Source organism: Dreissena polymorpha, chromosome 13, assembly GCF_020536995.1.
Source record: "Dreissena polymorpha isolate Duluth1 chromosome 13, UMN_Dpol_1.0, whole genome shotgun sequence".
NCBI classification, from domain to species: Eukaryota; Metazoa; Mollusca; class Bivalvia; order Myida; family Dreissenidae; genus Dreissena; species Dreissena polymorpha.
Window position 1 is genome coordinate 33,827,931 of NC_068367.1, and position 22,060 is coordinate 33,849,990.

The window sequence follows — 22,060 nt, forward strand, 5'->3', positions numbered from 1 at the left end:
TAATTAGACCTACCTATATTACTTTCAACAGTTATCAATTCTATTAACTTAATGTATACACGATACCTATTGTCCTTTAAGTATATCTTTTAACAACAGTTCATTTGCAATGTCTTTATTCTTTTTACTTTTATACATGTGTACTACTAAATGGAACTAAACTTCTAAAAACAACTTTGCTTTTTTGCCTTAAAAACAATGTTTTGATTTCATTTTTTTCTTAAAGTAATAAGCCTAAACCATACAAAATAAAATAGCTTAGTTCTTGCATTGTACACGGAGCATCTTATCCTAACCGTTCATGATTTAACTAATTAAGTTGAAAAATTCTTTTCTTGACCTCCAGTGTTTTACAAACCATACACAGTGTTTTTTTCATTCAAAATCGGGTCCGGTATAATTAGCCCCATTCCCAATGGAAAAAAGTATATACCGGGTATTTTTCCCAAATGAAAGTGAAACAGGGAACAAAATTGTCACAAAACCAGGTTTTCAATAAAAAAAGTCTGATAAAGGGAGACAACTGCAACTAAAAATGTGCATTGCTACTGATTGTTAATCACAATTACCCCCCATGTTTCAAAATCAATCTGTTTTTCGACCATGTGACCAAGTTTCAGACCCGGCATGACCCATATTCGAACTTGACCTAGATATTATCTAGATACAACTTCTGACCAAGTTTCGTAAAGATCGGATGAAAACTATTTGAATTAGAGAGCGGACAAAACGCTGAATGTTTAAAACGCACTAAGTAACCCCGTGACCTAGTTTTTAACCAGGCATGACCCATATTTAAACTTGACCTAGATATTGTCTAGATACAACTTCTGACCAAGTTTCGTAAAGATCGGATGAAAACTATTTGAATTAGAGAGCAGACAAGCTTGTTCCGCCTGCCCGCATTCGCCATTCTAATAACCAGTTTTTTCCTTCGGAAAACCTGGTTCACAATTCCCAATGGAAGGTTTCCAAAAAAAAATTGTTTTTAGATCTCAATATTATGTTCATCTCCAATCCATGTAAGTTCAACTTTAGTAAATATAAGACTGAAAACACGTGTATTCTCACTTTTGAAGCAATTTTTAGTAAAACAACAACACTTATTGCTCAATTTCAGTCAAAACACCGCAAATTTTGCCAATCCAAAGGGACCCAGCCCCGTTCCCAAAATGGTGACAAAACACACTGATACAGGCTGAAAATTATTATATGAACTAATATTTATTTATTCCATTTCTGTTAAGCTAATGATCACCTAAGCTAACAAAAACGTGAAATTACAACACTTTAATAGGTCACTGCAACAATTTAGCGCTCAGACATGCATACTTTAAACTTACTTAAGAATTATTGAATTAACTTGTTCAATATACCTGAAACTATTACTGATAAGATCAAAGATCAAATTAAAGCCAAGGTCAAACAATCAGGGCATGGTATTGACAAGGATTTCCCACAACAGATCATGGACATGTTAATCATGATGAAAAGGAATTGCAGAGTCCCCTTTTGAATCCACAGAATAAAAACTTTTACTCACATCTGTCATCATTTTAAATTGTTCAAAAGGAGGATTTTGGAAGAATAGCACCTTGCTTTAGACATACTGGATTAAGACCCACTAAACAGATTTTCCCTTATAAGACAGGTGCACTTTGACAAATTATGCATTTGAAACTGAAAATTTATCTATCATAAAATTATTCCTCTGCTTTCCAGTAATAAAATTTAAATACATATGGCTGAAAACATTTGAATAGATCAAAAGTTTTAGAATAAGTTCAAGCTGAAACGTTTTAATGAAGCAATATTATGGCATTACAGTTTGCAAGACTTGCTTCGATTGAATGTTGATTGTGTGAAATTTGTAAAACACAGGGCCGTCGTCGGACTTTTGAAAGTGGTCAGGCTCTAAGTGCCAGATGCGAAATTTTATCAATCAGACCATCCGTAACACCGCATGTGCAGTGCTCCAGCTAGGCCTAAATCGAAGGGCGCCACGCCCTGCCCTCCCGAACCTCCGCTCTGCCCCCCCCCCCCGAACCCCCGCCCTGCCCCCCCCCCCCTAATTATTTTAATCCTCGTTGTAGACATTGTATTTGAATGGTTTAATAATAATGGGAATAATACAATTATTTATAACATATAAATTAACATGCAATAGGAAGCATTCCAGAAACACCCGCGCGCTCGAACGTGCCCTTTTCACAAAATACTGCGCGTTGAAAGTGCCCATTTGACAATATACTGCGCGTCGAAAGTGCCCTTTTGACAAAAAAGCCCCCCCTGCCCATTTCAAATCCTAGCTATAGCACTGCATGTGTATTCGTCATTCTATAAAAAATGTTATAAAGACCGTTGGGAATTAATTAAAATCGACGAACCATATCATATCCGAAAACGACTGTCCGAAAACAGGTAGAAATACGTCGTTTGCGAATGAAATAAAATATGTCATTATGTGTATTGTTTGTCTGCAGAAAATGAAAGCCAGTAATAAGTAACCTAGCAAATACGCAATTAATATATAATTCGGTTGACATATTGTTTGAAGTATGTTATTGCAGTGCTTTACTTTGCTAATAGATAATTTATAATTGGCAAACATTAGCAACGTTTGTAGAAAAGTACGGCTTTTGGAAAGTAGCGAAGATGTTTTGTCAGTTACTGCTAATGTCAGTGCCAGCCGTTTACCATCAAAATACCTCCTTAAACTAACTAATCGGTTTTACATTTATCTAAAAATGGACCCTGGACGGCTCAAATCCGGATTTAATTATTTCATGTGCCATCTTTACCGAAGACGTGCGACAAACACGCCGATTTTCTATGCCGTCTCAAATGGTCAATTATTACACCTATGTTGTAATCAATTAGCACATGCAGCATCCAAATTTGTCTCTTTGCCACACGGTCAGTTATACCAGTTCTTTGGTGATTTTTAGCAACTCTGATGCAAAGCGTGTAAATTTACATTGTAGACAGTACATATGCCATCATAACTTTCGCGCGTCTTTGAACGGAGAAAACATGGAATAAAACAGGGTTGGGTACAATGTATTCAGCATTGAAAATACATTCTGACATATTGTGGAAGTATTTCTCAAAATATTGTGGATATGGATGTTATAATTATATATTGGATATTATTAAAACTGACGCGGGTGAGTCCATTCTGTTTTAGTGGGTTTAATACATGTCGTTTCTGCAAACTGCAGATAACAAATGCTCAGATAAATAATGGAACGTTGATACATGCGACATCGAACCAGCAGTGTTTTAATTGGTCATTACTAGATTTCTCAATGGGCAAAACTCCGCCTACTGGGCGGACTTGTGCTTCAATGATTAGATTAGAAATGGGCGATTACGGTTAGCGTCTACCAAAAAGATACTCCGCCCCAAGCCAATTATCGATTACTCTTAACACCTTTTGATCTCTTTGACACAAGTCGGTACATCCCCCCGGGTCAAATTTGACGCATGACGTAATATTCTCACGAGTCAAACTAAGGTATTTTGTAATTTTCAAGCGTCAAAACCCGTGAGCTCGGGTCAATGCAGGGGTTTTTCTCTGATTTTGGGGAAAGGGCCTGGCCTTTTTTGAGGGGAAAAAAATCTCGCAAAATGCCGGATTTTGGGGGAAAAAACCGAGCGAAACGCCGGATTTTGGGGAAAATAAGGAAAGTCTTAAATAATCAATTCAACATATTTTGCTGTTTTTAAAATAAAATTAAGGTAACAAATAATTTAATTTTGCAATATGTTATATTTTCTACACTTGATCAAGTTAACGTATGTATTTAAAGTTAAAAAAAAAAAAAAAAAATTTTTTTTTTTTTTTAGGGGAAAAAAAAGAAGTCTGGGGAAAAATTTACCTGCTGAGGGGAAAAAAAAATCTGAGGGGAAAGGGCCGATTTTCGGCGGGTCCCAAAGAAGGAAAAAAAGCCCTGCAATGGAAAGCCCTTATATCCCATGAACATTTATTGGCTCAAATAAATCCTTCGGCTTTGTTCAAGTATTTTTGTGTATGTTTAGTCTTGGATTTGCAACAGAAAATAATGAATACCCCAGATTGGACCAACGTCGGCATCACGTTGGCATGATGTTGGCGTTGGCATGCTAACGTTGGGCCAACGTTGGCAAAATATCAGTTGGCACCTTCTGCGGTAATAGCTTCCAATGTTGGGATTCATTATTTGCAACTACTTACAAAATAATATTAATGCTCATTAGAAATGGGCAGATTTGGTTTATAAAAAGATAGGTATGCCACGAATGGGTTTCCGTAGTTTAATATTTTGTGGAGAGGGACACCATGATATAGCCCTTTTTACGTTTTTTTTTTTTAATTTGAAGAGATATTGTCAAAGGATTTTGATACAAGATGATCTATCTCATACCTTCAATTGATCTTCAGGCAGAAATCAACATCTGCACAAGCATTACCGTCCTAGTTATGGTACAATATTGCATTTCTTAGGTTCAGCTTCAAGTAAGGGTTTCTTGGACTATTCATTGCCTTCAATATGTGAACGAAGGGCATATAGCATTTATCGTGTATTTTCATTATTGCAACATAGCGATAGTTATTATTTTACTCACTCTGATGTCTCTCCTTGTTTCTTGGAACAAAATTCGTCAGCATTTTACGGAATAAACATCCGGGAAAAATGGAGTGTACGGTGGCTCGTTTGAACCATCGGAACACAACGAAGTTAGAAAATGGATAGAAATACCGGGATTTTATCACTTTTGCAACAGCATCAGTGTTGTATTGAAAATTGGCATTTTTTTAAATAAGGAAGCATGATAAAATATGTCTGATCCAGAGGAGATTAAGCAATTCATCTTCCAGCTCAGCCTTCTTTTCTCTTTTTTTTTTGGTCAAAAAGTGGTCATGCTATAGCCTGACAGGCCGACAGCCCTGAAACAAGCTGCCTCGTACCAAATAGGAAAGGTTTAAAGGAAATTGTTTGGATTGGGAAAATTTGCGGCGTTTTGACTAAAATTGGGAAATTAGTGTTGTTGTTGTTTTGCTAACAACTGCTTCAAAATTGAGGATACAAGTGTGTCCAGTATTATATTTACTAAGGTTGATCTTATATGGATGGGCAGTGTTTTTTTTTTGGATGAAATATTTGGCGTTATTCAGCCCCATTCCCCCATCTCTAGAGTATATATTTACCCGAATATTAGAAAAATTCCCCTCTCGGATGTGTTATTCAATTTTAATCAATACCTCATTTAAATACGTCTTTCGTTAGGAATTTATTTGCTACAATTTTCCTAAACTGTTGTTTTAACTTTAATCAAAGACGTATTCTATATGGTAGTTGAAACACAGAATTCTTTTTAAATCATGCATTTTAGATGTTCTCAAAAATGGTTTAATCACAACTAGGGACTGAATGAGGACGATTTGGGTAGAAATATATTGCCTGTACAAACTTCAACATTGAAAAGGCATACAAACTTGATCGGTGTATTATATGCTATAGTATTATCAAAGGCCAATTGTTGCAAGAGCATTTACACACAATAGCATACGAGATTGCTACGTTACAATGTGTATATTGGAAGAAAAAAAATGTTGTTTTGCCGTATATATTTTGGAATAATTTTTTTCTCTCTATGTATGGTGAATTATAGTGTTAAAACTTGATTTTGTACTGTTACTTGCTAAGCATTTAAGTTTCCCCCTTTTCCCCTTTTAAGCGCAAATTTTCCCCCGTCAGGGGACCCGACCCCCTTCCCCCAAAACTGAAAAAAAAACACTGATGGGAGATGAACAAAATATTGAGATCTAAAAAAATTTTTTTGGAAACCTTCGATTGGAAATTTTTAGCTCCCATTTGGGAAAAATATTATTATACTTTTTTTCCATTGGAAATGGGTCCGGTTACCGGAACCGATTTTGAATGTCAAAAAAAAACACTGACAGGCTTTGATATTTTTTAATAATGTCTTTAATTACTTTAGGAACCAAACTGTAATACTATAGTTTTAAATACTTAAAATTGCAAGAAAAAAAATAAGAAAAATGTTCCAGCCCTGGGGATCAAACATAGGGCCTCTATAAGCAAAAGTCAACTCTTTACCGCCAAATCCTGAAGGCTTTTGAATGATCTGTAACTTAATTAAAACTCTATGTTAGTAATACACTTTTTGCTAAATTATCAATTCTACAATTTCATTTGATGAACAATCTTGTAAGAAATTTTTTAGTCAATAGTGTTATTTTGTGTTATTTGGTTCTTTGAATATAATGCATACATTATTTTTTAATATATGACTTTTTTTTGAAAATTGATATTTTGCCAAACTATGAACAAGTACATGTACCTTTAAAGGGGCCTTTTCACAGATTTTGGCATTTTTTTAACTTATTCATTAAATGCTTTATATTGATAAATGTAAACATTGGATCATAAAAGCTCCAGTAAAAAATCAAGAAAAAAATTAAAAAAAGGAAAAGTGACCCCAGGAGTCCTGCCAGAGTCCTGAAATAAAAACGCTTTAGCCTACTGAGCTATTCCGACGAGTACGCATTCTTAACGTATTTTATACCTCATATAAGCCATTTTCGTAGTTTCACAAAATTTAACGACAAAAACAGAACTCTCCAAAGTATTCAATCGTTTCGCGTTGCAACGCTTTATAATTTTTAGGTTTTAAAATCGTCAAAAAGATGCATATAATGGCTATATTAGAGCATGGTTAATGTTCAGTATTACTGTTTCCTCACAAATATCATAACTAAAACGAAAACTTACGAATCTGAAACAACTTTTTTCAATTTTGTCAATTTACCAAAGCGTGAAAAGATCCCTTTAAGTTGTACCAAAAATATGTTTTTTCTCTGTATTTTCTTAACCACATCACTAGTTAAGGTACATGTACTGTAAAAGGATTCAAATATGAATGTGAGCTTTACATGAATGTTGAAAAATATAGTAAGAACATTAAGAACATTGATAGTGTTCAAGAACATAAAACGTTTATAGAGTGTTTAGAACGAATCAATGTTTAAAGATGATGCCCATAGAAAATAGGTCAATTCATCTTAGACGGCTTTACATATTTTACCATGTAAGTGTACAATCTTTAACAAAGAGACTCCTTAAACTTCAGCCAGAAAGTCAAACAGGCTACTTGAAACTGTTCAAAGATATTGCCATAATGATGAGCAGCAAATGTCAATTACAGATAAGAGAGAAAGATAGGGCCAGATCTCAACCTGTCCAAAGTCACTTACAACTTTAGAAATATTAAGATATGGAAACACTGCAGAATCAATATTAAACCACAACAAATATTTTCAAAATACCATTTAAGCAGTTGAGCTTAAAATATCTTCAAATTAAAACCTGCTTTTGGGTTTAATACAAAAAATGGTATTGATTTATTGTTAATAAACATTGGGGAAATATGACACATTCTGCTAAAATCACCGGAATTGTACGAAAATTGTTAATTTGCTGCTCCCACTTGAAGCAGTTTCACTCTTAATAATTACTCATTTTCAAGCTAAGCAATGATGAAAGGAGAAAAATAATCTGAAACTCAGAAAAATCATGATGACAGATGTCGATGGTCTTTTTTTACATCAACAAGTGATAAACATTTTAAGTGTGACATTGACCTTAGACTAATGTACCTGGTTGTTGAGCAGAACAAAGTTTGGAACTTGTGACCTCTAGGTTTTTAAAGATTTGACCAGGTGAACTAGATTGGGACAAAAGTAACCAAGAATTAAAACCTGTCCTAGATATTGTCCTGATAAACATTATGACCAAGTTTCATCAATATTGGATGAAAAATGTTGCCTATAGAGTGGTAACAAGCTAAAATTTGAAGGCACACACTGCATGCCTCAAGACGCTGGACGCAGAACACATGTCATGTTGCTGGACATTATTTAAGACTGACAGTTACCTAAGTGAGGCAGGGCAACATATCGTTTTATCGTTTTTACGATTTGTATTTGACAGAAAACGAATTGAAATAAAAAATCGATCGTACAATAAACGATTATGAAATTGGAAAACTAATTGCAATCGATTCTTTGTCGTTTTATTATACCGATTCCCTCCGTACTGTGTTTGATTTGAAAAAGTATATTGTAACCTTCAGTGCGGTTAATATTTAGTGAAACGTTTTTATGAATGATGTCTACATAAAAAAATTCTCCCGTCAAAAAAAGTACGCAAAAATGTTGGCATCTAGTGCTAAACACGGACGTGCTAAGAAAATTTCATTAGTGGCGTGCGGGTCTAATATGTTTCAATTTGTAACGCGAAACAAACCGTCTGGTAAAGACGTTGTAAAGAGTGTTTTATCGGAATTAATATCACATGTTGCGATAGTAAAGGAACAATTCAGTGCAAAACACCGCGGCGATTCAGTGTCTGAAAAACAATAAACCACATGGAAAAAGGAATTCCCCTGGCTTGTCTTACATGGAGAGGGGCTTGCAAATGCACCTTAAGTGTAACCGACAATCAAAAAGCTCATCTCATCCAGAAATAAAGTTTAGTTTTTAATCAAATGTAAACAATTTTTCGACAAATTGACTTGAGGGAAAAACTTTGTTTCAAAAAGCTTGCAGTGAAAAATAATTGACATAAAATCTTATCTGTTGCCCTGGTGAGGTGCGATACAAAACAGCTGATAAATATTGTTTTCATGCAAACTCAATTTCTGAATATTTATTTGAACATCATACACTGCTGGACCAAGTTATTATCCAAAACAAGCAATGGAAGTATCTGAAAGTGACTTCATAGTTTTCGCAAAATGACAATAAAGAAAAAAACTTATTTTGCTAAGGCAATCATTTACAAATATATGCCCATGTGACAAATATACATGGAACGTTTCGTAACTATTTATAAAAATAAATGTTAAACCTAACCATACAAATGAAATGAAAATTTCATTTAAGATGAGGTACAATGAACTGAAAGTTCAACATGCAAGTACGACGTGGTCTGAGGACGAATTAGTACCTCAAGTGAATCAAAATGAATATGGCAGATATATTACCTATTAAATTGTAAAATCCTTTTGAAATAATGGCATCGGATAGGTAGGAACAGGATACCGTTTGTTGAGCTTTTAAAATAATTGCACTTGATTATTAACACACTTCATTATCAACACACGGCAATTCGATATCGCGAATGTAAACTATTTCTGTTGATGCTAAGTAACAATCATTCAGCCAATCACATTGCCAGTAATATAAAGACCGACCAATCACAAGTCGCCGTCCTTAATATTGAATCCACCGCCAACCTGCTCTGACCGGAGAGAATAACAAATAGCGAAAAAATAAGTTCGGTTACAGAACACTAAACGTCATACAGTTTTCAATTCTAACGTTAAAGCGAAATTATGGGCATCTAACAGTTTATAGGTGTCTATAGCAACCTTCGTTTATATTTGGTGTTTTCACTTCATATACACTTATATTTGTTAATGCAAGCATCAGCATACTAAAACAATATCCCGGAAAGAAGAAATAATGCATTTGAATATCAACCGTACTTTCGTTTGACAACTGATCACGCATGTACAATGTGAACCTTAATTTAGTTTTAGTGCAGATTCTTTTATACGTCACAAAGACACAGTTTTGTTTTACGGATCATTTCGGCTTACAGGACTGGGTGAGTCACGTAAAATATCGAATATAAAATATATTTTTTTTATAAACAACTGGTAGCAAGATGAGTTGCGGATAATTGGTCAGTTACCACATTTTTACTTACTCTTTTGACCTGTTAATTCTTTTCATCTCAATTCAACAGTAGAAAATTCCCATAATATCACTTTAACAGAGTTTACTAAAATCTAAAAGGGTCCAGGTTGTGTGACGGACGGCGCACTCACGCATGGATGGAGTTTCACCTAACATTTATATATTCATACGCCTTTCGACGAGGGATATAAAATCGATGAAGTAATTTTGCTATAGTATTAGTACCCAGCGGTCTACAGCCCGAGTGATAAACAAGCACATATAGTTAGTTAGCTTTAGCCCTGAATACAACCTTTAGTCGGCTGAAAATGTTTGCACGAATTTGCCCGCAAAAATAACATTTCACACTGTTTGTTTTTATCTTTATCCATGATCAAACGAACCACTCGAATGTGTATAACTGCTGCCCATAAGTTTTTTTAAACACGTAGAATTATTCTCCCCATAATTATCTAAATAATCTTAACACTTTTTTGTACACAAAATGAAAATAATCGAGACTCTAAAAGAGAAGCGTTCGTTCGCACGTACGTCATGTAAATTCTTGGCGTTTGGCCAGAGAAACGGAAAAATTGCGATGAAATGCATATAAATTTCTGGCGTAGCAAGAGGCAAGTTTTAGCAAAGGCACTATATGGGTGCGGGAGCATGCCTCTGTAAAAGAATTGTGCTCGCCTTGAGCTTCAGTAACAATAAATACGTTAAATACCTAATAAAGTGTATGTATATCATTTCTTTATAATAACTACCAATTAATTGTACTGCCTTCTTTTCGTTAAAATGTATGTATGAGTTATGTGCTATTTACTAGTTTTAAACTAATCATTGTTACCCCCCCACACACACACACACACAGAATCGGAATATGGTTCATAATGCGTTCGTATGGGGAATCGCGACAAAAGACGCCACGGGAACACGCAAAATATACCAAAAAGTACCCAGGAGTATAGTCGGTTGCCTTTAAGCATATTTTCCGTAACCGTGGTACATTATTTTAAACCTAAGGATACACGGGATACTTTTAAGCAGAGACGTAGCTGCTATACGGTAAGTAGTACCTAAGCCGACAACGACCGATTGAGCTTTACTGACGGCGTTGAACAGACTTTGAAGTCAACTCCGAAATTCCTCTTCATTCTAAAACTTCGGTTTAATTGTCGTCCCAAACTACATGTAGTAGTGAATAAAAGCTACATTTGCGTAAACTAGAACTGAAGGGCAATAATTAATATGCAACACGTTTCTGAGAACATATGGCACTTCTATATTCAGTATCGCAAATGAAGTAGAAGGCACGCTTTGCTTTGCATACTGAACATGGTCAAATTTAAACAACCGACGAAGATGGTTAATGCTTTTTTTAAACGTTTCCTGCAGTTGCAGTAAATAATTTCATTATGCAGCAACTGGCATTTACCTGACAATCGATTGTCTGACAACGAATATTTTGCTGTTGGTACGAAAATTCAAGTCGCGGCAGCTGCCTCGTCATACCTGAGCATCGTTACAAATGTGTATCTCGCTCCGATGTATAATTATCAGTTGGTGGTACATTTGACGACCGTGTTCTAGTTTTAAAACCATTGCACATACCATGCCGTCTGCTTTTCAAACTTGACGGTTCCCGGTTTTCTGATTTAATATCGCACACATAGTTCACCCTCTTTACGTGTTCACCCGGGTCCATTTTCCATTTTCATTGCGTATAATGAATATAGATGTTCAAAGATGTAAGATTAGCGGCCTTTTTAACAAAAGGGCGTTGATTGTGTCAACCTTTCTGCTTTTTGGGGCTGTAATCCCAATAAGCCTTACGAGGTGTGCATTAAAAGGGGGAACACGTAGCAAGGGCGAACGGAATCACATTTATTCAAGCCGGGTCTCAATATCACAATATGCCACATATTTTTCTTACACAAGCCAACTTTTACGTCTAAACATGCACTATTTTGAACATAGAGACCTTAAACTATACATTTTCTTCCAGGGCATTTTAAGCTTTATCGATTTAAACAACACAAAGGCAAGTCATGAGATTGGCAAGAAAGAACTCCACTTGTATAAAAAATTGACTGGTTTTGCACCTTTTTTTCTGCCATTTTATAGTGGAATGAAACCTTTTCAGCGCATTCTTTTACTATATTGTAACCTGAAAGTGCGCTCTGTCAACATAACAGCAATGGCATCGGCGTTGAGGTAATGTTTATTAATCCTTAAACATGTCTTAAAATTAAATGAAAAAAACCTTAACAAATGTGCGAAAACTTTAAATCAACAGTTTCTTAATCTCAGTTATAAGAACTGCGAATCAAAGTGAAATATTAATAGTAAATACACGTTATGTAACTTTGGTTGGAGGTCATGTCAACACGACATTACAATTAAGAACTTAGAAGATGTCTTGTTTCTGATTTTATAATGTTGATTTTCAGGCTTGGACTAAATAACCAACAGCTGTTTAGAAGGTTGGCGTGCCTTCAAACATGGTGAGCAATTTAAATTCAACAAATACAATCAGCAAATCGGAAGCCTTTTATATCAAAATTATGATGAATAAGTTGCATCATAACTTGGTATTTGTTTACAATTATTAGTTTATTTTGATTAAAATATCACAAGTGGTATATTACCTTATTACAAAAACGTTTATATTTTCAGTATATTCTGTAATAAAATTTCATGATGTGAAATCGAAAGTATTTCACAAAATTATGTGACATAACGATATACACTATAAATAACGCAAGTAGATCGATCATTTTATATATAAAATATATACAATTCAATACCCATGCACAATTTTCAGTCCTGGGTTTGCCATGTGACGATGATGATCAATCTACTTGCGTTATTTATAGTACCGTAGTTACAGGGTACTTAGTAAAATTTATTACCTAATATACTGAAAACATGAAAATTTAACAACTTTTTCGGCATAGCTGTTTAATGTCACTTTTGACCTAAGATGACCTTCATTCATGATAGGTCCGAAATGAATAAATCCAAATTGTGCATTGGCTAATAATACTAAAATCACCGTAAACATTGGTAGTCTGGTTCCTATACTAAAACATTGGATGCATATCATTTGAACTGAAATATGAATATATTGAAAATTACATGTAAATTACAATAAATTTAAAACTGTCATAATACAAAACATCCTCTAAAAATAACATCGAAACGTTTCTCCTTAGTTTACGAAGCAGTATAGCATTAATCACATGTCTGTTCAATTAAAAGAATCTATTGTTCACATGCCTTAGCGGTCACACTACAAAAACACTACAAAAACAGGCTAGGTTGCACTTTACTGGTACGCAGTTGTTTGCCACTATCGACAAACCGGGGGTTTGGGAGCGGTAGCTCGCGATACTAAGGAAATATATAGGTGTTGGAAATGTATCTGTCTTTGATTTATTATAATCCATAAATGCGTTTATTAGTGTAAATATGTTTCTTTGTACTTTGTTTTGTTAATTTTTTATATAAAATTCTGTTTTTCTGCAAAAAAATCATATCACTATGATGCTTGCAATATTGAGTCTTTTATGTTTACATTCTACTAACATCTGTACACATAATAACACATTATCTTTTTTTTATTTCCAACATCATGTTCATTGTTTTTCAGTGGCGAATATGTTTTCGTTTTCTATTGAAACTAATGTACTACCCATTCAATTATGAAAACTTAGTCATTACAATACTTATTGTCAATAAAACATACAATTTCACCTCTTCTTGTTCTTCATTTTTATTTGTTAAGACATTAAAATATATTATCACTCATTACCTTCATTAAAATACATGGTCGCTTCATTCCATCTCCTTTCACTGGTCGCAAAACATTAAAACATCAACACCGTATATCTTTTTAAAGATATTTCTTGTTTCAAGTAATATAATATACCAGTCGTGGTATTTTAATCAATATACACTAATACTTGTAAAAAAATACAGTATTTTAGAACTTTTCTTTTTTCGTCAATCACATGTGTGCCTAGACATGATTTTTTTTAACATGAGATTTCCTTTAATAAAAAAATACAATAAAACCAGAAAGTGGTGTCTAATCCTGGAGTGGTATTCCAGAAGCATCTTAAGTTAAATTTTATTTTTATCCTTAAATTGGGAAGTGTTTTATTTCATACTGCAATAGTTAGGCATCGAAAATTACATCAAAATAACATCATTATGTCAATGTTATTTGAGGAATACCAAAAAAACATGCATGTCTTTATTGAGGAAAGAAATACAAAACATTGTAATTTTTAACTTTAGTAAAAATATTTAAGAAATGACTTAAGATGTTTCTGGAATACCTCCCCTGGACAACACTTTATGCTCAAGCCTATTTTCCCAGATCAATGCTTGTTTAAAGAAGGCAATTTGAAATGTGACAACAATTTTCAGTGTGGTTCCCTGTACATCAGCATCCACATCAGCTGAGAAAGCTGGGACGAAGATGGACAAGTATTGGAAGAAAAACAGTCAAAGAAACAGACCACTTTCACCACATCTTAGTATATACAAGTAAGAAATGGCAGGTTTTGTCAAGTTTGAAGCTTTTACAATATTTGTTTTACAGAAATAATTCAACAATTTAATAGTGATAGACTCTGATAAAACAAGTGTGTATTTGTTGTAGACAATTTGGGTGTAAAAAGACTGAGCCACTTACAATATAACATATTTAATATAAAACTTTGCTGCAAATTTGGGCAAAACATAGATTATTCCCAAAAATGGACAATGTTCTGTATCTGCTTACAAAAAGTATAACTGATTTTGTTAAAATTAACTAAGAAAGTTAGTAACACCACATAAAAAGTAAAGTATTATAGTTTTACTCCCATACATCTCTTTTGACATGCTGTTATATTTTATTAACATTCATTTTAACCCTGTAACTTTTTGTTCTTAGATATCATATTCCTATGATGTTGTCGATATCAAATAGAATCACGGCCAGTATTGTCACAGGAGGTTTGTAGTTAACAATTACGATTTAGTTAATAGAATATATTTTCTGCGTTCATCGTGTAAAATTGTGCTTCAGGCTCTTGAGATATTTAATATTTTGGGTAGAACCAGCAATTTGAGTCAAGTAAACATACTTAGTGTTCAAAGTGTAAAATTGTGCTGAAGTCTCTTGAGATGTTTAATGCCCAGGGTAGAACCAGAACTCTGAGTCAAGTAAACATACTTAACGTTCAAAGTGTAAAATTGTGTTGGAGTCTCATGAGATATTTAATATTTTGGGTAGAACCAGAACTTTGGGTCAAGTAAAAATACTTAGCGTTTAACGTATAAAATTGTGCTGGAGTCTCATGAGATATTTAAGATTTTGGGTAGAACCATAACTTTAAGTCAAGTAAACATGCTCAGCGTTCAAAGTGTAAAATTGTGCTGAAGTCTCTTGAGATATTTAATATTTTGGGTAGAACCAGAACTTTAAGTCAAGTAAACATACTTACCGTAATTACTGTCTGTTTTCGGACACCTAATTTTTTTTTTCGTGTCCAAAAACTTAGATACGAAAAATATTCACAAAATACAGGTGTCCGAAAACTTAGAGTCGAAAATCAAAGTGTAGCGTCAGTTGTATCAACGACTACCGGTAATAGCACGTGCTTGTAAAATAACATGCTGTAAAGTATAAATTACAGTTATATATGTTTGCACTGCATTTTAAATAATTTTAAATGCTTAATTTATTTGACAGAAAGTTACTACAATTTTGTACTTTGACCAACGAGTTCAAAGATGAGCATGTGATGTACCGATACTCGCTAGTATGAACCTGTAATTAACGCAATAAAAAAGCAAACTATGAATTCTTTGTTTGTTCATTTCCGATAGTTGTTGTCTAACACCTTCCATTGTTCTTAAAACTTGCAATAGGGTGCATCACACTTTGAAGCGTTTAATATTTGTCACGGTTATTTTACTGAGAAGGGGTAGTACCATTGCGGTAGATAATAGAACTGTGAAATGGCACTAGCCCTGGTAATTGTCATAACGCTTATGCTATCGGGCGAAACCATTGTTTAATACTGGTTTTCAAGGTTATTTACCCAATAACGCAAATGTAATGGTCCGTTGCCCTCAGGTATGCACTTGCCATGTTTTATGATGTTAATCTGGTTGTAAAACCCCATGATCCAAGTGTCATTAGATATCGAAAACAGGACCGAAATTTGGTAAAATAGCGCTGTAAAATATACTGTCCAAAACTTAGAGACATTAATTATAGACGAAAACTTGTTTGTCCGAAAATTATGAGTCACGAAAAATAATTATTTTTGCTAAAAAAAGGGGTGTCCGAAAACTTAGAGTGTTCGAAAACATAAAGTAATTACGGTAGCGTTCAAAGTGTAAAATTGTGCTAAAGGCTCTTGAGATATTTAATATTTTGGGTAGAACCAGAACTTTAAGTCAAGTAAACATACTTAGCGTTCAAAGTGTAAAATTGTGCTAGAGGCTCTTGAGATATTTATTGTCCTAGGTAGAACCAGCACTTTGTGTCATCAAAGAAGATCGATTGAACTCACACAAGCAAGGATCAAACCCACTTAATTACAATTGTCCTAAAACTTACAAAAATCTGGTTATAATTCATGGTATGTAATTTTGATAAGTAACTACTAACATGTATATGATTGGTAGGTGCAGAGGTTAGTAAATACACTTCTTATGTGGGCAAATCGGATTAGTTCCTTATTCCTAATACATGTGAGTTTGATAAGAGGTCATCGTACCTAGACAGGGCTTTTTTCTGGTTTTTGTAAAACGGCTTTTGCCCCCTCAATTAGTAAAAAATGATTCACAAACTTTTCAAACTTGTAAAAGATTGAGTCACAAAGTTTAAAATTGTGAAAACTGAAGTTGCAAATTTCTAAATATTGGTGTTGCGAACCTCTGAAATTTGTGAAAAATGGAATTCTCTAAGAAGGGACAAGGCACTGCAACAGGGCACGAAAATACAACATATCAGCTTGTCCTGAAGAATGAATTTTGTTCAAAGACGAGCTAAATATTTTGGTTTGTTGTCCAAGACCAAGGCTTCATTTGTGAAACCGGTAACTTCAACCCAAAAAGGTTTGGATTTTTGGCAAAGTCATGGGCCTTTGACTGAAGAAATTTTCTTTTTAATTACCGTTTTCAGAAGTTTTTTTAGAAACACTTTCAGATATTTAGTAAATTTTAGGTTTGCAAGTCCACTTACATGACTTAAAGATGCAGTGTGAGTTTTGTTCCAGTCCATTGATTTTTAGCTCGGCTGTTTTCGGAGAAAACCCGAGGTATTGTCATAGCCAGCTCGTCGTGTCCGCCGTCCGTGTCAAGGTTTGTAAAGGTTTTTAACATTGGCTCTAAAATCAAAGTCCTTCCACCTACAGCTTTGAAACTTCATATGTAGATGCACCTTGATGAGTTCTACACGCCACACCCATTTTTGGGTCACTAGGTCAAAGGTCAAGGTCACTGTGACCTCTAATTTTTTTTTTTTTAATCTGACAAGCTTTCACAGCCTAGCGTGGCACCCGTTATGTGGTGCTCTTGTTTGCGAAGTTATGGGCCTTGGACTAAACAATTTTCTCTTATTATATATAAATACCGGTTGCTGTGGTGCTGCTTCAAAGCGCTGCGGGGGCATTGTGTTTCACAAACTCACTTTAAAGCAGTTCTTGTTTATTATGTTTTTGAAAATCATTTTATGTATCTATCAGACATGATCAATATTCCTAACATTTCAATGTCTTTTATGCCATTTTCAGCTTTCTTTGCTGCGCCCATGATCTACCTGTTCGGCACTAAGGATTTCGCGGGTTATTATGCACTTCTACAGAACTCTGGTCCATTAGTTCAGAGTGGGGCTACATTTGCCAAGCTGAACCTGGCTTTCTGCTTCAGTTTCCATTTCTGGGCCAGCATAAGACATTTTGTGAGTACATTGGGAAGTTAGTTCACTTATTTGTTTTAAAGAATATATCACCCGAACGGTGCAAAAAGGTGTGACATTAAATTTTAATATCACCTGGTACATCTTTGCACGAAGGGAGTGAATTATGCTTTATAATTTAGGAAGAAAGATGTGATAGTTTTTTAGAAGGAAGTTGTAGGTGCCTCTTTCAGCAACATCTTGCCTTTTTATGTCCCCCACCACTATAGTGGGGGACATATTGTTTTTGCCCTGTCTGTTGGTTTGTGTGTTTGTTTGTTTGCCCCAACTTTAACATTTGCAATAACTTTTGCAATATTCAAGATAGCAACTTGATATTTGGCATGCATGTGTATCTCATATAGCTGCACATTTTGAGTGGTGAAAGGTCAAGGTCATCCTTCAAGGTCAAAAGTCAAATATTTGGGTCAAAATCGCTAATTTAATGAATACTTTTGCAATATTGAAGATAGCAACTTGATATTTGGCATACATGTGTATGTCATGGAGCTGCACATTCTGAGTGGTGAAAGGTCAAGGTCATCCTTCAAGGTCAAAGGTCAAATATATAGCTTCAAAGCGGCTCAAAAGGGGACATAGTGTTTCTGACAAACACATATCTTGTTAAATCCTGGATTGATCCATGCAATAAAGATTTGCTGGAACCCAAATAACATAATAAATCAGTCTGTTGAAAACTTGAAGAACAGAAGATCTTATCAATGTTCTTATAAATGGACATTTTCACGTTGAGGAAAATTGACAAAATTTAAAAACAAATGTTTCAGTTCCACAAATTTTCGTTGTAGTTATGTTATGATTTTTGCAAGGAAATAGTAATACTGAACATTTACCATGATCTAAAATATCCATTATATGCATCATTTGACACAAAAAAACATTGACAATTACAAAGAATTACAAACACCAAAGGCTTGAATAATTTGGAGAGATCTATTGTTATATTTTGTGACATTACGAAGATTGCTTATAAATAGTGTAATTAAAATACATCTCCGGCTATGCAAGTACGGATGGCTGAGTGGTTTGAGCGCTTGACTTTTACTCTGAGGATCAGTGGTTTGAGCCCAGTTGTGGATTAGATTTTTATGCCCCCTTTCCAAGAAAAGGGGGTATATAGTTTTTGCACTGTATGTCTGTCAGTCTGTCACACTTTTCGTTTCGGCTCTCTAATTCAAAAAGTTTTCATTAGATCTTTACGAAACTTGGTCAGAAGTTGTATCTAGACAATATCTAGGTCAAGTTCGAATATGGGTCATGCCGGGATAAATACTAGGTCACGGGGTCAAAAAACCAAATCCAAGGGAAGTAATAAGCTTTAAATGGACATAATTATCTGACCTGCCAAATTATATATTTTTGTTAAATAAATCAAAGCGGCGCAGTAGGCGGCATTGTGTTTCTGACAAACACATCGTGGTAAAAGGTCAAGGTCATCCTTCAAGGTCAAAAATACAAATCCAAGGGAAGTAATAAGCTTTAAAGGGAGATAATTATTCAATACTGAACATACCAACTTGATATTTGGCATGCATGTGTATCTCATGGAGCTGCACGTTTTGAGTGGTGAATCTACAGTCACAGTAGTGGCTTTTAATTATTTGCTACTAACAATAGGGATTTGTTAGAGACAATTATTTTCAAGGGAAGTAATTTATATAATTATAAATCTCTGATTATATATTTCCTTAACAAGAATTTAAGTTCTTTTCACAGTTACTGTACAGATTTTTTATTTTGATTATTTATAACTGAAATGATTGATTTGTCAAAGGTTATTTTTTAAATGATATTATTATCCTTTCTTTCCTGTACTAATTTGTGAATGGTAGGGTTCATAACATACCTGTGGACTTATGTCCATAGGTACATGATGAAATCTGGCTATGATCTCTTTGATAAACCACAGGCCTTGGTTGTCAGTGATGTCTGACTTGGTCATTTTTGACTGTCTAAAGAACCCCCCCCCCGGTTGAATTGGACCAAATCCAACTGAAGTAATAAGCTTTAAAGGGAGATGATTTCTATACCTTCCAAATGATAAATAGAAATTTTATTTCAAAGCGGCGCAGTAGGGGGCATTGTGTTTCTGACTAACACATGTCTTGTTTTTATGCCCCCGGTAGGGTCAACTTGATATCTGGCATGCATGTGTATCTCATGAAGCTGCACATTTTGAGTAGTGGAAGTTCAAGGTCAAGGTTATCCTTCAAGGTCCAAAGTCAATTTTTTTTTATTTCAAAGCGGCGCAATAGGGGGCATTGTGTTTCTGACGAAAAAATTTCTTGTTTCTTTCTTTTTTTTAATTCTTGTTTTATACCTATAAAACATAATAAATATATAATGTTATACTTGTTTTATAATACAATTAAATATGCTTCTTAGACAATATCACATGACAGCATAATTGTATAATTTTTATGTCTTCAAAACCCAGTTTTTGTACGTTAATTGTATCATATGAAATTAGTGATATTGTTGCAAAAATTAATCGAGAAAGAAAATCAATACCGGGGTAGTAAAGTATCAATGGATAGTGGGTTTTATTCCCAGCCATGTCACATAAGTTATGTGTGAATGGGTTATCATTAATGCCAACAAAATGTATAATGTCAGGATGCAATTCACACTCTCAGCTACCTGTATCAATTATCTCTTACTCAACTGATCTAGCCCGGGGACCAGTACAATTACAGGTGTTGTATCAAAAATTGTATATATGAAGATTAAACATTATAAAATTTGATCTGAAATTCATCCGTACAAAGGATTCACGTGGTTTAAATTTGGGTAGGTTTGTGCAATGTGGTTGAAGGGGTCGCCATGTGGAAGTAACGGCCTAGTAACTGGGAGGTCATGGGTGTGATCCCAATTGTGGGAGCGTTCTTAGATCTATCCCAAAGACACCAAGTACTGGTTCTACCCAGGATACAGACTCGGGACTCTTGAGTGTTTCAATAACCTTTAGACTAGCCACTTTCACTTCAATCAAGCTTAAATAAATGTGTTTCAAGTGAAACTTAATGTGGTAGTTCTTCAATTCCAGGTATGGGACACAGGAAAGGGCTACTCGACTGAGCAGCTTTACCAGACCGGCTATGCCTTGCTAGCAGCTACACTCCTCACAACGGCTGGGCTTATGTGTCTGTAACCTAGGAATATTGCTCAAGACTTTGTGGAGATAATTTTCACCCTATCAGTCTTTGCTATGACTATGAGATACGGAAATTTAATGTGGTCTAGAACAGTAAAAATCAGATATGTGTACATAATGAGACGTGTTCTTGGAAAACTGGGATTCATGCATGACCGTAAAGTGTCGTCCCAGAATAGCCTTTGCAGTGCGCACAGGCTAATCAGGGACATCTCTTTCCGTCTTAATTGGTTATCCCTAAAAAGAGGCCTCCTTATGAAAATGCAATTAAAGTGGAGAGATGATTATCGTGTAAAGAGTAACAAGCTAACCTGTGATGGCACTTTATATGCATTGATTGGACCACTTTATATGCATTGATTTGACCACTTTATATGCATTGATTAGACCACTTTATATGCATTGATTAGACCACTTTATATGCATTGATTAGACCACTTTATATGCATTGATTAGACCACTTTATATGCATTGATTAGACCACTTTATATGCATTGATTAGACCACTTTATATGCATTGATTAGACCACTTTATATGCATTGATTACACCACTTTATATGCATTGATTAGACCACTTTATATGCATTGATTAGCCAAGTATTCCCAGAGCAAGGTTTTTATGATGGTCAGGCTAGCAAATATTTAACATGATGATTACCAGTTTTACTTATAATTATTTGGGTTAGTGGATTAAAATAATGAATTTAAACATTGTATTATTTGAAATCTGTATAATATTATGTTATATTTTATTGGCACCAAATGTAAACGGTTATATTTTCTTATTTGTTTATATGAATTTATGCTTGCATTTTCATATATTATTATTTGATTTATACATACCGGTAATTTTCAATTTGTCTCTACACTGATATTATTTTTTTATTGATGTACTTGTTTATGGTTATGGCAACTAAATCTCGTGATAATATCTTGTACAAAAATTGCATAGAGCAATTTTGTAGCACAAGTATTGCATTTTACAAATTTGCTGACATTCATTCAGGGAGTATACATGCTATACATATTGTCACATACCTCTTTGTTTATTTACTTGATGCCTATGAGTCAGTATTACAGAGATAATATTATTTATAGTACAAGTGAATGTTTGAACCATATAAAGTTGTTAGGTAGTTCCTGTGTTGTGTTGTTATTGTATCTCTG

The 22,060-nt window shown here is 34.4% G+C and overlaps 3 protein-coding genes across 5 annotated transcripts in view; 2 read left to right on the forward strand and 1 right to left on the reverse strand.

The window, feature by feature from the left end:
* LOC127855901 (bromodomain adjacent to zinc finger domain protein 2B-like) overlaps window positions 1–22,060 on the reverse strand; it is a 364,850-nt gene that overhangs the window by 37,428 nt on the left and 305,362 nt on the right. The gene's annotated exons all lie outside the window — the stretch shown is intronic.
* The window catches only part of LOC127855902 (uncharacterized), a 328,965-nt gene that overhangs the window by 21,509 nt on the left and 285,396 nt on the right, over window positions 1–22,060 (forward strand). The gene's annotated exons all lie outside the window — the stretch shown is intronic.
* LOC127855907 (succinate dehydrogenase cytochrome b560 subunit, mitochondrial-like) lies at window positions 11,885–22,029 on the forward strand. Its single transcript, XM_052391822.1, has 6 exons — window positions 11,885–11,968; window positions 12,205–12,258; window positions 14,189–14,308; window positions 14,700–14,761; window positions 17,554–17,720; window positions 20,785–22,029. Exons 1-6 carry the CDS (start codon window positions 11,952–11,954, stop codon window positions 20,887–20,889), a joined length of 525 nt encoding a protein of 174 aa, XP_052247782.1. The 5' UTR covers window positions 11,885–11,951; the 3' UTR covers window positions 20,890–22,029.

Coding starts and splice junctions, on each gene's coding strand:
- LOC127855907 (XM_052391822.1), top strand. Junction 12,259..14,188: donor TTGGCGTGCCTTCAAACATG/GTGAGCAATTTA, acceptor AACAATTTTCAG/TGTGGTTCCCTGTACATCAG. Junction 17,721..20,784: donor GGGCCAGCATAAGACATTTT/GTGAGTACATTG, acceptor CTTCAATTCCAG/GTATGGGACACAGGAAAGGG.